The sequence below is a fragment of the Bos indicus genome, chromosome 18 (assembly GCF_029378745.1).
Source record: "Bos indicus isolate NIAB-ARS_2022 breed Sahiwal x Tharparkar chromosome 18, NIAB-ARS_B.indTharparkar_mat_pri_1.0, whole genome shotgun sequence".
NCBI classification, from domain to species: domain Eukaryota; kingdom Metazoa; phylum Chordata; class Mammalia; order Artiodactyla; family Bovidae; genus Bos; species Bos indicus.
Genome location: NC_091777.1, coordinates 56,838,896 through 56,857,774, shown reverse-complemented (window position 1 = coordinate 56,857,774; position 18,879 = coordinate 56,838,896). Strand labels below are relative to the sequence as shown.

The following is an 18,879-nucleotide window of genomic DNA, read 5'->3' as shown; positions in this document are numbered from 1 at the left end:
TGTCCGGTCTGCTCAGTCTCCGAGGACCACTCACTCAGCAGCAGGGTTGTCCCTCGGTTAGGAAGTTAGTGAGGAGATGCTCCTTAAGGAGCCTGGGGACCTTGGAGTAACTTGGGGATCCTCTTGGCTCTGCCTAGGCCTGACTGCCCGTCCTCCCCTCAGATTCCAGCCCACGCGGAGATCAGTCCCACCTCAGGACCTCGGCATGCACCATCCCCACGGCCTGTGACCATTGTCCCCTTTGTTTTTGCCACGACCAGCTCCTTCACATCACCGCCCATCAGACCCCGAGGCCTCCCCAGATCGCCCCAGTGAGGTGCCTCCTGACCACCTCCCTTATCATATCTCCTGTTTTCTGCATACCCCTTGTCCCCTCTTGGGGGGAAGCGTGTGTTTAATCTGTCGTGTCTCCACAACTCTCCTCCAGCAAAGCCTCCTTGGTCCTCTTGTTTGTGGTGGTGTTGCCCATCCCTAGAAAGTATTGATGGAAAGCTGCTATCACACTGCTGCTGCTTCGTAGGGTCTTAAAGGGTACCCTTTGAATGAATGACACTGACAGCCATTTCTATTGTCTTATAGAACTTTCAGCCTGGAGTTTGAAATAGAAAAAAAAAAAAAAAAAGGAGCTATGTGACTGAAGGCCTGCTGTAGAATCACAGATAAGCTTCTCAAAAGATCCCTCAAATGTGCATTCCTGCCACTTCTTCAGGTGAAACTGCTCATCATCGGTCTAGATCAGCCTCAGGGAACCCGGAAGTTAGGCCCCAGACACTGTGAACTCCCTCCTTTCGACTGTCCCTCCCTTCAGCTATTGTCTCCCGCCAGCCCCTGGGGTTTTGGGCGGAGAAGACCCCCGATTCACAGACGGGGGTTGGGCTGGTCCCCTCAGTGGGGACACTGCCATTGGCACCACTGCGCTTTGACAATAAATTGTTTCATTGGAACTTGGAGAGTCGGCTGTCTGCAAAAGAAGTTCCTTTTGGAAAAATGTAGCTCATTTTTCTTCCCCATCCATCCATCTCCTCAACCTTTCATCCAACCATCCACTCTTTTTTTTTTAATATCTACTTATTTGGCTGTGTCGGATCTTAGTTGCTGTGAGAGGGCTTAGTTGCCCCAGAGCATATGGGATCTTAGTTCCCTGATCAGGGATTGAACCCACGTCCCCTGCGTTGGAAGGCAGATTCTTAACCACTGGACCACCAGGGAATTCCCTCCACTCTTCCATATATCTGTCCACATTTTCGAGCGGACACTCATTCATCCATTCTTTCACTTATTCATCCATCATCTATCCATCCATCTATCTCTCCATGCACCCGTCCATACGCTTGTCCATCCATCTATTCACCCTTTCATCCATCCACTCATTTACCGCTCATTCTCTCATCCACTTACCCTTCTTCTCTTCCACACATTCACCCTTCCTCTTATTCAACAAACATTCAGCAGACATGTCTTGAGTTCATGCTATACGACACCCATTGTGCTGCCCAGAGGATCCCGATGAACCAGACCTACGTGCCAAGGCCCTTGAGCTGATGGAGTCTACAGTCAAGCAGAAGGACACGACTTGGGGCTGTGATCGGCACTCTGAAGACAAAGCACGGGTTGTGATGGAGAATGAGGGTCCTCCAGACTGGAGGGCACCTTTAGGGGGAGCCTGGACACAGAGAGACCAGGGAGGAGGCCACAGGACAGACAGAGAGAGCCTGGGGAGAGGTTTCAAAGGCAGGCTGGCCGGCAGCATGTGCAAATAATTAGGCTGGGAGGGATTGCGGAGGAGGAGCTTCAATTAAAAAGAAAAAGAAAAAAAAATGGAGGAGGAGATAAACATGCCTCCTTGAATTTCGCTTTGGATATTTTAAATTATGCACCCTGCTTTGGGATGGGAAGAATCAGAAGCCAGAAGCAGGGATAAACTGCTCAGAGAAGCCTCGATTCTCCCCCTTCTCTGGAGAGGAAAGAAGAATGAGCAGACTGATGACCATTTCCTGGCTGAAAGGAAGGGTGTATAACCCTTTGCAGAAGGATGTATTCCTCAGTGAGAGAGAAAACCATCAGAAAATCTCCCACTGGCAGCCCCTCTGTGTTCGCGAGTCCACAAGGGAAGAGGGATGTCAGCCACCCTTGGGGATCCCAGATCAGGCAGGAGGACTGGTCACAGTCGACGCCTGCCCCCCGACCCCGCCACCCTCCTGCCCTTGAACCACTTGGCCAAGGTCCAGCTACCCTCCTCACCCTGGTCCTCCCCTCCCCTCTCTGAGCAAGCCCAGCCAGCAGGACCAGCACTGTTCAAACAACAGGAGAAGCCCACATCCAGGCAGAGTGGCAAGAGTGTGGGCAGTGGGCAGTCTCCCTCCCTGTCTCTCAAGCAGCCTCTGTCTGTCTCCAGAGCCCAGGTTTTGACAGTTCATCCCAACTTCTGAAAGAGGAGGGTGTTGTTCTCAGCATTAATGGTCTTAGTTCTTGGAGCAGTGATCAAACCTGTATCCTCTGCGTTGGCAGGCAGATTCTTAACCACTGGACCACCAGGAAGTCCAGACACCATTTCTAAAGGTCATTGATCAAGAGATGCAATATAATCCTGAAAAATGGCAAGGCAAAATGTGCCACGAAAGATGGAATTAGGACCTTCAACACCTCTAGTTTGTAGAGCAGTTACAGCCTGAAGTTATTAACTGTATGCTAAAACATATTCCTATATTGGCTCATAACACTACTGTTGGGCATGTTCCCTCATGAATGGAAACAATGGAAAAAGTTAAATGGACGCTCAGTGGGAAAAAGAACAAAAGCAGTTGGCCGTGACCCTTGTAAAAACTATATTACAATGTAAATGGATACAGAATGGAACTGCAAGGAATTTTATAAGCAGATTCTACAAAAAAACCTCTTTAAGGACCACAATATCAAGGACACAGAATTAAAAAGAACCTTGTCATTTATTTCAGATAATCAGTGAATGATTTTTGTGTCTGAGAAAATAGACAAGTTGGGTTTACAGGAAGCAGGCTCAGAGAAAGACCAGTTTGCAGTCTGTTCGCAGGAAGTGCCCCAGGGGTGAGTCCCAGTGGAAGGGAAGGGAGGGGCGGGCTACGGGGAGCCTAAGGATGGGATCCTGCCTAACGACAACCTCTGCTCAGCCTTGGGGGCAGGGGGAAGCACCTCTGGAGCTAGATAGCCCTGCAGAGTGGTCCCCATTTAGCCCAGCATGCCAGACCTTTATCCCAGCAGGTTGTCTTGGGAAGAGGTTTAAGCTTGGGTGAGATGCCCTTTGCACATTCATCCCCGTGGGACACTATATGCGTTAATTACTGCCTTGACGCCCCACGACAACCCTGTGAGTTAGGTTTGTGGTGTCCATCTTATGGAGCGGGAGACTGAGAAGGGAGAAGGTGACTCGCTCAAACTCACATGCATGGTTTGGTGACACGTCTGAAACGTGAGCCCAGTTCTGCCCATCACGCCACCAGCGGGACTCGCATACGCTAGCTGGTAGCCCGTGTGCAGGGAAAACTGTTCTCTCAGGCATCGTCCCGGATGTCTCTCTTCCCTGAGAAGCCCCAGGTCCCCCAGCCGCAGGTTGCGGAAGGTTGCGGGAGGCGGGGTCGTCATTTAAGGATCTTGACCTCGGCATATTCGGTGGTGCTGGTGGCTGCCTGGTCCCGAGGCTCCCGGGGCCTCAGCTTGAGGAAACTGAGGGAGGCGTAATGAAGCTCCTGATCCTCCCCCGAGAGGGGGGTGGCCACGGCTGGGGGCGGGTAGTCCAGGGGGCTGCCTGGAGGACACTCATCCTGGTAACCCTGTGTGGAGGGGAAAGAAAGGCGTCATATTAGGATAACAGGGTCTGGGGACTTCCCTGGTGGGCCAGTGGCCAAGACTCCGCCCACTCAGTGCAGGGTCCCTGGTCAGGGAACTAAGATCCCACGAGCCACCACTAAAACATCCCACATGCCCCATGGAAGGTCAAAGATCCGCAGGCTGAAACTGAGACCCAACACAGCCACATAAAAATAAATAATTGAAAAAATTTTTAAAGGGATAAAGAGATGGAAAAGAGCAAGAAGCGTCCACAAGTGAACCAGGAAACTGAACGTTCAGTCTTTTCATCTATTCACTCCAAACATTGGCTGGGCCCCCATTCATTCGTTCATTCAATGCTTGAGAGTATTAATGCCCGGCACTTGGTAATCAGTTGCCAGTCTTTTGGATTTCTCACAACAATCTACTTGGGAGACACTGTTATCCTCATTTATCAGGTGGAGATAAATGAGGGCTGTGGCAATAAAATTGGGCTTCCCTGGTGGCTCAGATGGTAAAGAATCCGCCTGCAGTGAGGGAGACCTGGGTTTGATCCCTGGGTTGGGAAGATCCCCTGGAGGAGGGCATGGCAACTCACTCCAGTACTCTAGCCTGGAGAATCCCCATGGACAGAGGAGCCTGGTGGGCTGCAGTCCATTGGGTCTCAAAGAGTTGGACATGACTGAGCGACTAAGCACACACACATCAGGTGGAGAAATTGAAGCTAAGTGAATGTCCCCAAGCCCGACATTTAATCTTTGGTAGGGCCAAGATTTATGCTAGGTCCTTCTGACTCCAGTACTGCCTTAAGGACCTGCTCTCCTGGTGCCAGGCGCTGGATATTCAGTGAGGAACAAAGACGATGCCACCCCCTATCTCGCAGTGGCAGTGGGGGAAGCAGACACTCAAGCTGTAGTCAGTTATATTACTATCTAATAGGACCGGAATGGGATGGATGTTATAAGAAGGTCAGGGATTTGCTCAGGCCTGGACTGACCTCAGGGACCACTCATCATTACAGAGTCAGGCAAACACAATCCCCAAACTGCATTATAAGCTTTTTTGTTTGCTTGTTTTTTGTTAATATTTATCTATTTATTTGGCTACACTGGGTCTTAGTTACAGCATGCCAACTCTTAGCTGCAGCACGTAGGATCTAGTTCCCTGACCAGAAGTGGAACCCGGGCCCCCTGCGTTGGGAACGTAGAGCCTTAACCACTGGACCACCAGGGAAGCCCCCATTATGAGTGTTATAATTGAAAGATCTTATGCCGGAAAGAGTTAACCTTGCCTGAAGAAAATTTGACCTTTTGCTCCAGCACCTGGGAGGGAACCTCTAAGCCCTTGAAATGTCTTGCCTGATAAGTTTGTCTCAGAACTTGCCTGGTGGTATCTTGGGGACCCCTGAAATTGATTTTGCTGGTAGTACATAGTAGTTATTTTGGGGAGATCCTTGCGGCATCCTGTCTTGGGGAGGTGAGGTAGGAAGTGGGGGCAACGTGGGTCTGGGGTCCAGAGAGAAAGGAGGAGGGCCCAGTTGGAAATAAATGCCATCAGTAAGATGGATTAGTGGTCCTTGGCTCTTGAGAGAGGAGCCAGAGGGCAAAAGGGAGGGGCTCCCAGGTCATTGGACTGAGTAGCTGTGGTGATGGGTTGTTGTTTTAATGTCTGACTCTTTGCAACTCCATGGACTATATCCCACCAGGCTCCTCTGTCCATGGTACTTCCCAGGCAAGAATACTGGAGTGGGTTGCCATTTTCTCCTGCAGGGGGTCTTCCCAACCCAGGGATAGAACTCATGTGTCCTGCATTGGCAGGTGGATTCTTTACCAGCTGAGCCACCTGGGAAGCCCCATGCTGATGGGACCTAAGAGGAAAAGTCTGTGTGGGTCGTGATGAGCACCTGAGTCATCACGAGGACTGCGGCCATGGCAGTCAGCCAGGTGGGGAGTCAGCCAGCTGGGATCCTGAGGGACCGAGGGCTCATCACTCACCTGGGAGGTGGGACCCAGTGTGCAAGGTTCATCCTTCTCACAGGCTGCCTTCCTGCAGGTCTTCACTCTGAGAGGGGAAGCCAGGACCTCTGAGCAGCCCAGCTGGCTCAGAGCTTGCAGAGTGGCTAACCCCCTTCCTAACCCCCTCCCCATCCCCACTTGAGGCTAGAAGGGGCTGGAACTTCCCCTGGCAGGCCAGTGGCCAGTGGTTAAGACTCGGCACTTCCACTGCAGGCTTGATTTCTGGTTGGGGAACTAAGATCCCACTTGCTGCGTGGGGCAGCCAAAAGATAAGAAAACTTGAGAGAGAGACAGGCTAGAAGGGCTGACCAAGGCCAAGAGGTAGGGCACGCACCTCGTCTCATGACCTTCATAGCAACAATGGGCATCCTTCACCAATGGCTGGGGTGCATGGGGGGGGGACAGATCCTGCTCTGATTCCCTGACCCATGACCCGGTTCTCCAAAGCGCCATACCGTCCAGATTCCTCCAGAGGGGGCCCTCCAGGGATTCCAAGGCCATCCCCTTCCCCACCCTGCACTCGCCCGGCCCCCAGAGACGACACTAACCTGAAGAAGATGAGGCAGGAGCAGAGACTGAGCAGGCCAGCGGCGCCAGCTCCCCCGATGGCCCCCAGAAAAAATTCCCCTCCAAGCCTGGGCTTCCCTGCAGACGAGCAAGATTTACCCACGTGCCCCCTCCTCCTGTAGAGTTTGAGCTCTCCTGTCCTCAGTCCCCAGCCAGCCAAAGAACAGTTCTCTGCCCCCACCCCTGCCTCTCAACCCTCCTGCCCAGGCCCTTCTCCACACCAAGCATCATCTTCTCTAGGATGACTCCTGTCCCCTCTAAGCTTCTCCCCCTCCAACAGACCCCTGACCTGGCAGCAGCAGGACAGACCCGCTCCGGGCCCCGTGGACGTTCAGGGCCTCGCAGCTGAGGCTGAGGCCGGAGCTGAGCCCCTCACGGAGGCTCAGGGAGCCATTGGCCCAGGGCCCGGCGGAGCTGGAGGCGACCTCGAAGGAGGCGTTGCTGGTGTTGCTGAACTCCCCCTCCAGCAGCCCCTCGCCCAGCCACCAGCGCAGGGAGGGGGTCGGCCGGGCTCGGGAGGAGCAGCTGCAGCGCAGACCCTTGTCCTCCTGGGAGCAGGAGGGGCCCAGCAGCTGCGGGGGTGCTGCAGGGAGGGAGGAGAGTCAGTGGTGTCTGTCCCCTCCCTGCACCCGAGTTTCCTCTCCCTGGGGGGTTTTCTTCCCCCCTTCCCCCGCAGCTCACTCTGCACAGAGAGATGCACGGAGATCCACAGGGAGCCCCGAGGGTGCTGAGCTCGGCAGGTGAGTTCGCCTTCGTGGCCCGACTCCACTCGGGGCAGGTACAGGACCCCAGGGCTTGAAGGATGTGAGGGGCTCAGGGTCTGGCTCCCCCGGGACCAGCTCAGTGTGGCCGGGGGGTTGCTGTCGGTGTCGCAGGCCAGGCGCAGAGAGTCTCCTTCCAGAACAGGAAGAGATGAGCCATTCCCCAGGTGTTTTAGCTCTGGAGAGAGAGAGAGACACAGAGAGACATAGGGGCACAGACAGCTGAGCCCAGACTCTGAAGCCCTGTCTCTGTTTCTCTATCCTGTTTGTTTTTTTCAAGTTGCCAAGAGATCCCACAAGTAGCTTTAAGCAGCTTTATAGAGACATAATTCACAAACCATACAATTCCATTTACATACCACTTGAAAGTCACTCGGATAACCATCACCACAGTCAATTTTAGAACATTTTCACGACCCCCTCCGAAACACTCTGCACCCCTCAGCCATTTCCCCCAATCCTTCCATTAACCCAGCCCTATGTGACCACGACTGTCTCTCTAGATTTGTGTCTTCCAGACGTGGCGTGTAAACATCGGGCTTCTTCCCCTCAAGGTGATGTTGCTGAGGTTCATCTACGTGTATCCGGAATGAACGGGGGGTGGGGCCTGGGGGGGTGGGGCTCTCCCTTCTCTGAGATCCCTGCCATGCTGCACGGCCCTCCCTTCCTACCTGTGCCAATTCCTCCGGAGACGCTGATGGTCAGCTTCTGGGGAGGATCTGGGGGCAGAGACGCCATGGTGAGGAAGGGAGTCAGAGCTGCCCCTGCCCCAGCCCCCTTCCCAGGGTCCCCCACACTTCCGGAGGCACAGAACCAGAAGCAAAGCAGAACAGGACCCCCCCTACCCAAGCCCCTGGCCTGGGGTCACCAGCGCCCATTCCCAGCCCCACAGGCACCCTGAGGGCCTGGCCCGGTGCTCACAGGACACATTGAGCGTGACAGTCCTCTCCGCGCTCACAGAAGCCCTGCGGAAGGTCACCCGACAGGTGAGGCTCGTCCCGTGATCCTGCGGGCGGGGGGTGAGCAGGATCTCCGAGGAGTTATAGGCCTCCTTGGAGTCCAGTCCCGGGGGTCTGAGGGCAGCCCCGGTCCAAGAGATGGTGGGGGGCTTGGCCCAGTCACAGGCCTCGGGCAGGGAGCATTTGAGGTGGCTGCTGGAGCCGGACTCCAGGGGCTCCTCGATGTGGACATTGGGGGTCCATGTTCGTGCTGGAGAGGAGAGATGGAGAGGCCAGACCCCGAGGGGCACCCCTGTGTGTGCCCACCCTGATCTGACTGTGGGCCACTGTCCCCCACTGCCCTCAGAGATGGAGGAGCAGGGTCCATCCTTCCCACCCTCCCTGACCTCGGTTCCTGGGGACCCTTCCATACCGATCACGTTCACAGTGAGCTGGTTATTCTTGTAACTGTGTTCTGCAGCTTCTCTTATCAGCTGAAAATAATAGTTTCCACTGTCCCTCTTGCGGGCCTCTGCGATGCCCAGGGAGCAGTTGTTGGCCCTGGGGTCCCCAAGGAGGTGGAATGGGATATTTCTCTTCTTCTTCCCACCCTGGGCTGAGTTGTCTGTGGCCACAAGAACGTCCTCTTGGAGTCTATCCTCTTTCCGGAACCATGCACCGTAAACGTGTGTGGACTTCGCCCAGCCAAACTGGGGGTAGGAGACGTTACAGGGCACGGAGACGCACAGACCCTCCTGCACTGTCACCGATCCCTGCACTTGCAGCTGGTATAGTGATTCCTTCTCCGGGGACCCTGGGGGAACACAGAGGCTCAGCTGCAGCCCCAGAGCCAGCCCGGGACCCGCTCTCCCCATGACCCACTCACCCGCCCATAGCAGGGGCAGCAGGGGCAGCAGCAGCAGCCTCTCCATGTCCAAGGGGCCAGGAGTTCCCAGGGCAGTCCAGTTTCTGGACCTGCTTCTCTGTCCGTGAAGGAAGCTCCAACAGGACAGGGAGAGTGACCATCCACAAATGAGCAAAAGAGGAAGCTCGGAGCTGCCGAAGTCTGGTAAATATCTCTTCTGACTTCTCCTTTCCTGCTTGGACGTTGCAGGGCAGCTCTAATTCAGGATGCAGCCACCCTGGGTGAGCCTCGGGCCAGTGGGGCTCTCAAGGGAAATGGGTGGGGAGGGGCTGCAGAGGCAGGGATGCAGTCATTCATTCATTTGCCAGGCAAATGTCGACTCCATGAAGGAGCTGAGGGCAGAGGAAGGCAAGACCTCACAAATCCTGCCTCACTGTTTGCGTGACCCCAAACCCAGGATCCCCAAAGGACACAATCTCCCCGCCTGTCCTGGGGACATGTCTGTGTCCACATAAGGCCTCCAGCTCCACAGTAGGAAGTGAACTATTTACACAGGGCCCCATGCTCCGAAGGGCTTCCCAACTGAGGTTTGATGCTCTAAGAGGGTCATCTTGAAATTTTGCTAATAATTTTGATCTTTGACTTTGTGTTCTGTAAGTGAAATCTCATGGGATAAGGAGCACACACCTGGGGAACTGGAAGCTTGGATCACACCAGGTCGATCCAGGGACAGCCTAGATCAAGAGACAGGTTCTCAGCCCCCTTCCCACCTCCATCCCCCTACTCAGGCATAGAGAGAGTCTGGAACGTGCTGTGTTGAGTGCCTGTGAGAGTCTACACTGCTCACCCACCCCCCAACTCCCAGTCAAACCTGAGGAATTGGCCATTAGCTAGTAAATTAAAAACACTGAAGAGGGACTTCCGAGGTGGTCCAATGGCTAAGACTCCGGACTCCTAATGCAGGGGGTTCAATCCATAGTCTAGTTGGGGAACTAGATCCCACATGCTGCAATTAAGATTTGGTATGCTGCAATGAAGATCAAAGAACTAACAGCTGGCTCAGCCAGATAAATGTATTAATATATATATACGTTATAATTTATTATTATTATTTATTATAATATATATATATATATTTGCACAGGGCCACATACTTGGAAGGGGACTATATTTTAAAGTAGACTACTGGTTGCCTGGGGCTGTGGGTGTGATTGTTGATGGGTGTGAGGTCTCCTTTTAGGAGAGATGTAAAAGTTCTGGAACCAGATGGTGGAGAGGGTGCCACACCATCGAGAATGCACTTTGTGTCATGGAATTGTATACTTTAAAATGGTTAAAATGGTAAATTCTACGTGATGGGTATTTTACAACAATTTTTTTTTTTTAATTTGGCCACACTGCATGGCTTGTGGGATCTTAGTTCCCTGACCAGGCATTGAACCTGTGCCCCCTGCAGTGGAAGCTCTGTGTCTTAACCACAGGACTGCCAGGGAAATCCCCCATCAATTTTTTTTTTAATGCTAAAAAAAAAAAGGAAAAAGGTTTTTCCTACTTTTTTTTTTTTTTGGTCAAAGGGGCCACACATTTTCATTTTGCCTGGGGGCCTGCAGAAGATTTAGGCATCTCCAGTGAGAAGCTTCCAGACTGAGACCCGTGCTAACAGGAGAGCATGGTCAGCACTGCCCAGAGGCTGAGTTGATGAGTGTCCATCCCTCTCCTGAAGGTCAGAACAAAATAGCAACGAAGGACGCGTATCTGGGGCGACTCTGTTGGCCAGCTCCAACCCAGCTCCCCAAGTGACTGGCAATGCACGTAGTCAAGAATTAACCTCGGGATTTCCCTGGCAGTCCAGGGGTTAAGACTCCATGCTTCCACTGCAGGGGGTTTGGGTTTAATCCCTGGTCTGGGAACTAAGACGGCCAGAAAAAAAAAAATTACCTTCATCCAAAGAGAGGTGTGGGCTTTGCCCAGCAACTGTGAGGGAATGCTAAGCCCTTGGCATGCGTGTCTCGGTGTCCACATTTCCTTTTTTTTTTTTTTTAAGAAAAAAAAAAAAAGAATACCTACCAGTCATATTGGATTGCATGCATGCGTGCTAAGTCGCTTCAGTTGTGTCTGATTCTTTGCAACCCTATGGACTGTAGCCCGCCAGGCTCCTCTGTCTATGGGGATTCTCCAGGGAAGAATACTAGAGTGAGTTGCCATGCCATCCTCCAGGGGATCTCCCCGACCCAGGGATCAAACCAGAATCTCTTACGTCTCCTGCATTGGCAGGTGAGTTCTTTACCACTAGCGCCACCTGGGAAGCCCTCATATTGGATTAGGGCCCCCCCTCCGCCCGCGACCCCGACCATGACTTCATCTAACTTGATCACATGCAAAGACCTTGTTTCCAAACAAGGTCCCATTCACAGGGATTGGGGGTTGGGACTTGAACATCTTTTGTTGGGCAGGGGGACACAAACCTATAACAGGCCCCCAGTAAGCACTAGACTCCAAGGCCTATGCTCCATCTGCGTTGTCACACGTTGCCCCTGGGTGTACTGGTCAGCTCTGAGTTGCCGTAACATACCACTCAGCTGGTAAAGAATCTACCTGCAATGCAGGAGACCCTGGTTCAATTCCTGGGTTGGGAAGATCCCTGGGGAAGGGATAAGCTACCCACGCCAGTATTATTGGGCTTCCCTGGTGGCTCAGACGGTAAAGAATCTGCCTGCAATTCAGGAGACCTGGGTTCGATCTCTGGATTGGAAAGATCCCCTGGAGGAGGGCATGGCAACCCACTCCAGTATTCTTGCCTGGAGAATCCCCATGGACAGAGGAGTCTGGTGGGCTGCAGTCCATGGGGTTGCAAAGAGTCAGACACGACTGAATGACTAAGCACAGCGCAACATATCACACTCTGGGCAGCTTATACAACATAAATGTGAAAAAAAAAAAAAAAAAACCAGAAATGTACTTTCTCACAGTTCTGGAGGCCAGAAGTCCAAGATCAAGATCAAGATCAAGATCAAGGTGTCTGCCTGGAGAGGGCCTGCTTCCTGGCCGGGAGATGATTGCCTCCTCACTGTCCCCTCACGTGGCAGAGACAGAGAGAGGGAGAGACAGAGAGAGGATGCTCCTGTCTGTGTCTCTTCCTCTAAGGACACTAATCCTATTGTATAAGGATCCCACCCTTATGACTTCAATAACCTTGCTCCCTTGTCTTCCTCTCCAACTACAGTCATGTGTGGGGGTTAGGGCTTCAACTTATGAACTGGAGGGGACACAGTTCAGTCCATAGCACTGGGAAAATTAACCACTGTCCACAGTGGAAGAGGCCACCAGAAGCGTGTGCCTGGCCTTCCCTCAATACTGCCTTGGGCAATTTTTACTTTGCAGATTCTATTCTATTTTCTATTCTCTTCTATTCTATGGACTTCCCAGGTGGCTCAGTGGTAAAGAATCCACCTGCCAATGCAGGGTACTGGCTTCTATCCCTGGGTTGGGAAGATCCCCTGGAGAAGGAAATGGCAATCCACTTCAGTACTCTTGCCTGGGAAATCCCATGAACAGAGGAGCCTGGCCAGCTATAGCCCATGGGGATCACAAAAAGAGTCAGACAGGACTTAGTGACTAAACAACAACACAACATTCTATTTTTCCCTTTGGCTGTGCCACATGGCTTGCAAGATCTTAGTTCCTCCACCAGGAATCAAAATCGGAACCTGGGCAGTAAAAGTGCAAAGTCCTAAACACTGGACCACTAAGGGATTCCCAGGTGTGCAGATTTTAATCTGTATCCTTCTGTTGTAACAAAGCATCAGTATAACAATTTCTCTGAATTCTTTAAGTCTTTCCAATGACTAATTAAACTTCAGAGTGGTTTGGGGGCATAACTAGAACAGTCTGTTTCCCTCCTCAGACTGCGGTGCAAAAAGCCATGGTTTCCCTAAGTGGGGGCGATGGTGCCCCCCTATGAGGGTCTGTCCAACCTGGGGACCAGAACTCACATTCTCGGGTGCCACCTGCCCCCCACCCCCACTGCTGCCCCACAATCATCAGCTCTCACAGAGCTCAGAGCTTGTGTAGGATGGAGAGTTGCTGACCAGGAAAACTGCTGAGTTTTATTACAGATACTAGAAGGAAACAGGGGAAATGCAGCCTGAAAATGCACAAATGCTCAGTTCCTTTTCATCTCTGGCTAGTTCCTCACTTTACTTCCCTATTGCTTGGTCTTTCAAACAGGAGGCTACATCACTTTTAACTGAATGGCCCCCGCTGGTACCAAGCTGCGGCATGTCCCTCCCCTTGCCCCTGCTACTGTGTCATCTGCACCCCGGGCTGGGGGCCATGGAGAGCAGCCCTCGGGGCACAGGCTCTCAGGAGAAGGAGCACCAGGACCTCTGTCTCTGCTTTGTCTTGTTTTGAGTCAGTTTTCCAATTTCTGCTGAGTTGCAGAATGGGCCCAGAACACTTCCCTTCTTTCAAATCAATTAGACTGTTCATTGCTTGTCCAATAGATGGCCAGAAAGACTGGGAGCGGGGAGGTCAGCCGCTGGCAGGATTCCAGGGAGACCCAGGGCCACAGGACATGGGCACTTAGTGGGTGCTCAGGACCCAGGTGTCACTCCAAGTCAGGAACTCTATTCCTTCTCTGCTGCGAGAGATGTCATTGCCTCTGGGTCTTCTTGGCCTGAAAACTACGTTCGGCTGCCTGAATATAGGGTTCCACCCCTCTCGGGAGAAATAGTAGGGTGGAGAGTGTATCCCAGATGTGTGTGTATGTAAACTCTTGCACGTGTCTGCAAGTGTGTTTGGGGCCCAGGACAGACCATCTCAAAATATGCTTCAGGACTTCCCTGGTGGTCCAGGGGTTAAGAATCCACCTTCCAGTGCAGGGGATGTGGGTTGGATCCCTGGATGGGGAACTAAGATCCCACATGCTGCGGGGCAACTAAACCCACAAGCCTCAACTATAGAGAAGCCCGTGCAACTGAGACCTGATGCAGCCAAAAATAAATGTTTTTTAAAAAAGAAGAAGAAAATGGCCAACATAAGACACTCTGACCCCCCTTTCTTTCTCCCTGAAAGCAGAAAATAAATCTCTCCTGTGAAAGGTATCCTCCCCATACCTGAAGGAGGACACCCTTATCAGCAGACATAGGGAATCAAGCCAAGAAGCCTGAGTAAACAAACCTTCCTGTGCTTAGTCATAGACGTGTCCGACTCTTTGTGACTCCATGGACTGTACTCTCCAGGCTCCTCTGTCCATCGGGATTCTCCAGGCAAGAATACTGGAGTTTGTTGCCATGCCCTCCTCCAGGGGATCTTCCCAATTCAGGGATCAAACCCAGGTCTCCCGCATTGCAGGCTGATTCTTGACTATCTGAGCCACCAGGGAAGCCCAAACAAACCTCGGGAAACCTTGGGTTACTGCCTTGATTTCCTGTCACAAGACTAAATTCTCTTTAGATTCTCACTAATTGGGCCCCCAAAGCCTCTTTATCCTGTCAACTCCTCACAGATTTATTGTTTCTTTGCCTGAAAAGTATAAATGCTGTCCAAGTTGGCCACTTCTTAAGTCCCATCCCAGGTGGAGGATTCTAAAACACAGTGTCTGTGACCAGCTGATAGCAGCCCCCAGAGACATCCTGGTCTTAATCCCTGGAACCTGTGACTATGTTACCTTGCAGGACAAAAGGCCTTTGCAGCTGTGATCACGTTCAGGATTTGGGGATGGAGAGATTCCCCAGGTGGACCTCACTGTGATCACAGGTTTATGAGAGAGAGGCAGAGAGAGGGAACTCGGACCACAGCAGGGGGAAAGGAGTAGACTGCAACACAAGAGATTGTAGTGATACCTTCAGGGCTTCCCTGGTGGCTCCCTGGGAAATACCATGGACAGAGGGGCCTGGGGGCTGCTGTCCAGGGGGTCACAAAAGAGTCGGACACGAGTGAGCGACTAAACACGTGACGCCACCACCCAAACCTGCAAAAGGCAAGGAGGAGATTCACCTTAAGATCCTCTGGAAGAAACAACTGCTGCCAACATTTTGATTTTATCCCCCTGAGACTCCCTTTAGACTTCTGGACTCCAGAACCATATGACGATGTATTTGTGTTGTTTTAAGTTGAAACTGAAGCCCTGCTCCCCTGAGAGGCTCCAGGGGAGAACCCATCCTCCTGCCTCCGGGCCCCTTCTGCCATCTGCAAAGCCAACGGCGTCGCTTTCTCTGCCTGACTCCGCTTTTATCTGCTTTTCCATCACGCGTCTTTCTCTTCTGTGCTCAAATCTCCCTCTGCCTCCCTCTTAGGAAAATCCTTGTGGTTACATTTAGGGCCAACTCAGGGAACCCCTGATAATTGCCCCATCTCAAAATGCTTAGCTTAAACCACATCAGCAGGGTCCTTTCTACCACAGAAATTACCATCCACAGGTTTCCAAAGATAAGGACCTGGATACCTTGGAGGGCTCTGTTCTTGCACATAAATATTGCATGATTCCCTTTACACAAAGTGCTCAAACTGGGCAAAGTCACAGGGGCAGAAAGCAGATTAGTGGTGTCCAGGAGCTGAGCGGAGGGCGGTTTGGGGGGTGACTGACTGTTTAACTGGTTTAGGGTTCCTGTTTGGGGTGGGGGAAGGGATGAAAAAGTTCTGGAGTGAGATAGCAGTGATGGTTGTGCCACATTATGAATGTGCCAAATGCCACTGAATTACACACTTTAAGATGGTTAAAACCGTAAATTGTACGTTATGGATTTTTAAAAAATGGAGTACAGTTGATTTACAGTGTGTTAGTCTCAGGTGTGAAGGCAATGGCAACCCACTCGTGTTCTTGCCTGGAGAATCCCAGGGACGGGGGAGCCTGGTGGGCTGCCGTCTGTGGGGTCGCACAGAGTCAGACACGACTAAAGCGACTTAGCAGCAGCGGCAGCAGCAGCAGCAGTCTCAAGTGTACAGCAAAGTGATTCAGTTACATATATACATACATATGTTCTTTTTCAGATTCTTTCCCATTACAGGTTATTACAAAATATTGAGCAGAGTTCACTGTGCTGTATACAGTAGGTCCTCGTTGTTCGCCTGTTTTATATATAGTAGCTCATATCTGTTAATTCCAAACGCCTCATTTATCCCTCTCCCTGCTTTCTTCTTTGGAAGCCATAACTTTTTTTTCCTGCACTGGCAGGTGGATTTCTTTACCACTGAGCCACCTGGGTCATGTATGAGTCATGTATGGATGTGAGAGTTGGACTATAAAGAAAGCTGAGCACTGAAGAATTGGTGCTTTTGAACTGTGGTGTTGGAGAAGAATCTTGAGAGTCCCTTGGACTGCAAGGAGATCCAGCCAGTCCATCCTAAAGGACATCAGTCCTGAATATTCATTGGAAGGACTAATGCTGAAGCTGAAACTCCAGTACTTTGGCCACCTGATGTGAAGAACTGACTCCCTGGAAAAGACCCTGATGATGGGAAAGATTGAAGGCAGGAAGAGAAGGGATGATAGAGGATGAGATGGTTGGATGGCATCTCTGACTCTATGGACATGAGTTTGAGCAAGCTCCGGGTGTTGGTGATGGACAGGGAAGCCTGGTGTGCTGCAGTCCATGGGGTTGCAAAGAGTCAGACAAGACAGGGACTGAACTGAACTGAGCCACCTGGGAAGCCCAAGATGGTCATAGGGAACTCCAAGCGGAACTTGAACATGGTTGAACATTTAGGGCAAGACCACAGAGCAGCAGGTATGATACAGGTATCCTGGGACCTGGTCATGTAATTGGCCTGCACCTTCTGGCCCTGTTAGATCCCCTTCTCCTGAGAGGGCTAATGCCACGCCCAACCTTACTTCATAGTTCATCACAATTCAGAACTGAAGAGGCAGCTCCATGAATCTTACTGACCAGCTCACTTTCCTTTCCTTGTACATCTATACTTCAGTGTGGATGTCGTTGACAGTAAGAAAATGATTTATTTACTTGTCTGGCTATTCTGCTGACCCAGAGATAGGGCCCCAAGCTAGTTTCAGTCGTGATTCCAACACTGACTGTTGTGTTGTTGGGGCCTAGGCTCTGCTAGAGTATTTCACTGGCTTCAGCACCCACACCGCCCCCTCCTCCGCCCCACCACTATACCAAGGAAATGGGGTTTATTTCTACCCCAAGTTCTATGCCAAGGAAAAGCCTCTGGGCTGGGAATTGGGGATCACTGGGCTCAACTCAAGAGTTCTCCTTAGGAGAAAAAAAATATGGCTTTGGTGATCCCTACTCTGATCCTCAGTTTTCTTTTCTGTAAAATGGGAAATTTTAGCAATTGATTTAATAAACATACCAGACCCTTCAAAATAATTTACAAATATTAACTCATTTAATATTCATGATGACCCTATGAAGCAGGTGTTATTAGACCCATTTTAGAGCAGAGGAAATTGAGGCACAGAGAGGCTATGCAAGCTGCCCAAGGTCACACAGCCGGCAGGACTCCACCCGGGTTGTCTCATACAAGTCTAGGCGAGGAGGCCTCCCTGAACCGGCGGGGTGGTGAATTTGAGGTACTGTCCGTCCTCACCCACCAAATATGCGCTCTGGGAGATGCACGGAGGCATTTAATGAACATTGTGGAATGAAGGGATAAGTGGGTATCTTAGGATGGCCACATTCCTTCGTGACCACCTGCGCCCTCCTGCCATGCTCTGTTCGGGGAATTCTATTCGTGGTCAGGGCTTCAGTCCCCGTAAACCCGACCCTCAGGGCGAGCTGGAACCCCAAGATCAAGCGCTTGGGCTGAGTAGAGGATAGAGGATAACTCATTCACGTCGGGGCACGGGCGCCCCCTGGCGGTAGAGTCCTGCTAAGACTCTGAAGTCTTAGCTGAAGCTAAAACTCCAGTACTTTGGCCACCTGATGTGAAGAACTGACTCCTTGGAAAAGAAAAGACCCTGATGATGGGAAAGATTGAAGGCAGGAAGAGAAGGGAATGATAGAGGATGAGATGGTTGGATGGCATCTCCAACTCTATGGACATGAGTTTGAGCAAGCTCCGGGTGTTGGTGATGGACAGGGAAGCCTGGTGTGCTGCAGTCCATGGGGTTGCAAAGAGTCAGACAAGACAGGGACTGAACTGAACTGAGCCACCTGGGAAGCCCAAGATGGTCATAGGGAACTCCAAGCGGAACTTGAACATGGTTGAACATTCAGGGCAAGACCAGGAGCCTCCGGGACACAGGAAACGTTTGCTTTGGGCAGAGTGGGATCTGGCATCTTAGAGTTGATAGTGATTGTATTAGGTGGCAGTGTCTGAAAATCAGTGTTATGATGCTGGCTGCCATCTACCAGTGGCTTCCAAACTTTTCTTACCGTGATGCAAAGCTATTACATCAACATAGTCTGGCAAAATACTACTGATACATGGTGTTTTCTACTGTTCTATTCGTATCTTTCAACACTGGTCAGAACCCTTTAAATTGATTCCCAACTCTGTAATGGGTGCCCATCTGCACGAATTTTTTTCCAGCTCATAAAGAAAGATTATCATGGAGAAAGTGTTCGCACCCAGATCCGACTCTCCATTACCAGGTCACCGCTCATTTACCTCCTGACTTCCCCTGGAATCTCGGCTCTGACAGCGCAGCGAGATTGCTCTTCAACACCGGGTGCCCCACAACTGTGCTCCAGCCACCCGGCCCCTTTGGTGTCACCCTCTTTGGTGACAAGGACCAGGGGGAGCTGGCACCTTTGGCTATTCTTTCTTTCACTGTCTACATCCTAAATGGAAGTTAAAAGCGGGTCTTGTATCTCTACCAGTTCAATCAGTCTCATCTTGGCTTTGACCCTGTGTGGAAAGTGTGTGCTTGACTGTATTATGTTATTTCCATTATTATCATTATTGCCTTTGGTCTAAGACTGCCCTCCCCCCAGCTTCTCCTTTCAAAGACCAGACGCACATAA

At 51.5% G+C, this 18,879-nt stretch overlaps 2 protein-coding genes across 13 annotated transcripts in view; one reads left to right on the top strand and one right to left on the bottom strand.

Annotated features, from left to right (window-relative positions):
• The window catches only part of VRK3 (VRK serine/threonine kinase 3), a 35,925-nt gene extending 34,975 nt beyond the window's left edge, over positions 1-950 (top strand). For 11 of the 12 annotated variants that reach the window (XM_070772204.1, XM_070772209.1, XM_070772203.1 and 8 more), the window contains one exon: positions 580-950. The gene's annotated coding sequence lies outside the window, so the exon portion shown is untranslated. Of the gene's footprint in view, positions 1-162; positions 553-579 lie in introns of those variants that run through there. The other variant, XM_070772205.1, reaches the window with a different exon arrangement.
• Positions 951-2,926: 1,976 nt separating this feature from the next.
• On the bottom strand, positions 2,927-9,138 carry SIGLEC11 (sialic acid binding Ig like lectin 11). The gene is made up of 9 exons (XM_019980174.2): positions 8,972-9,138; positions 8,519-8,899; positions 8,069-8,356; positions 7,819-7,866; positions 7,068-7,325; positions 6,676-6,969; positions 6,368-6,464; positions 5,799-5,865; positions 2,927-3,806 (listed from the first exon to the last, which is right to left on the bottom strand). Exons 1-9 carry the CDS (start codon positions 9,015-9,017, stop codon positions 3,615-3,617), a joined length of 1,671 nt encoding a protein of 556 aa, XP_019835733.2. The 5' UTR covers positions 9,018-9,138; the 3' UTR covers positions 2,927-3,614.
• Between the last annotated feature and the right edge of the window lie 9,741 nt (positions 9,139-18,879).

What these genes read in the sequence shown, in the direction of transcription:
- SIGLEC11 (XM_019980174.2), bottom strand. Translation starts at nt 9,017, where the DNA reads ATGGAGAGGCTGCTGCTGCTGCCCCTGCTGCCCCTGCTATGGGCGG. An exon ending in CGTGCATCTCTCTGTGCAGA is followed by an intron (nt 6,970 to 7,067) that starts GTGAGCTGCGGG and finishes CCCTCCCTGCAG; the next exon opens with CACCCCCGCAGCTGCTGGGC. An exon ending in TCCTGCCTCATCTTCTTCAG is followed by an intron (nt 5,866 to 6,367) that starts GTTAGTGTCGTC and finishes TTCCCCTCTCAG; the next exon opens with AGTGAAGACCTGCAGGAAGG.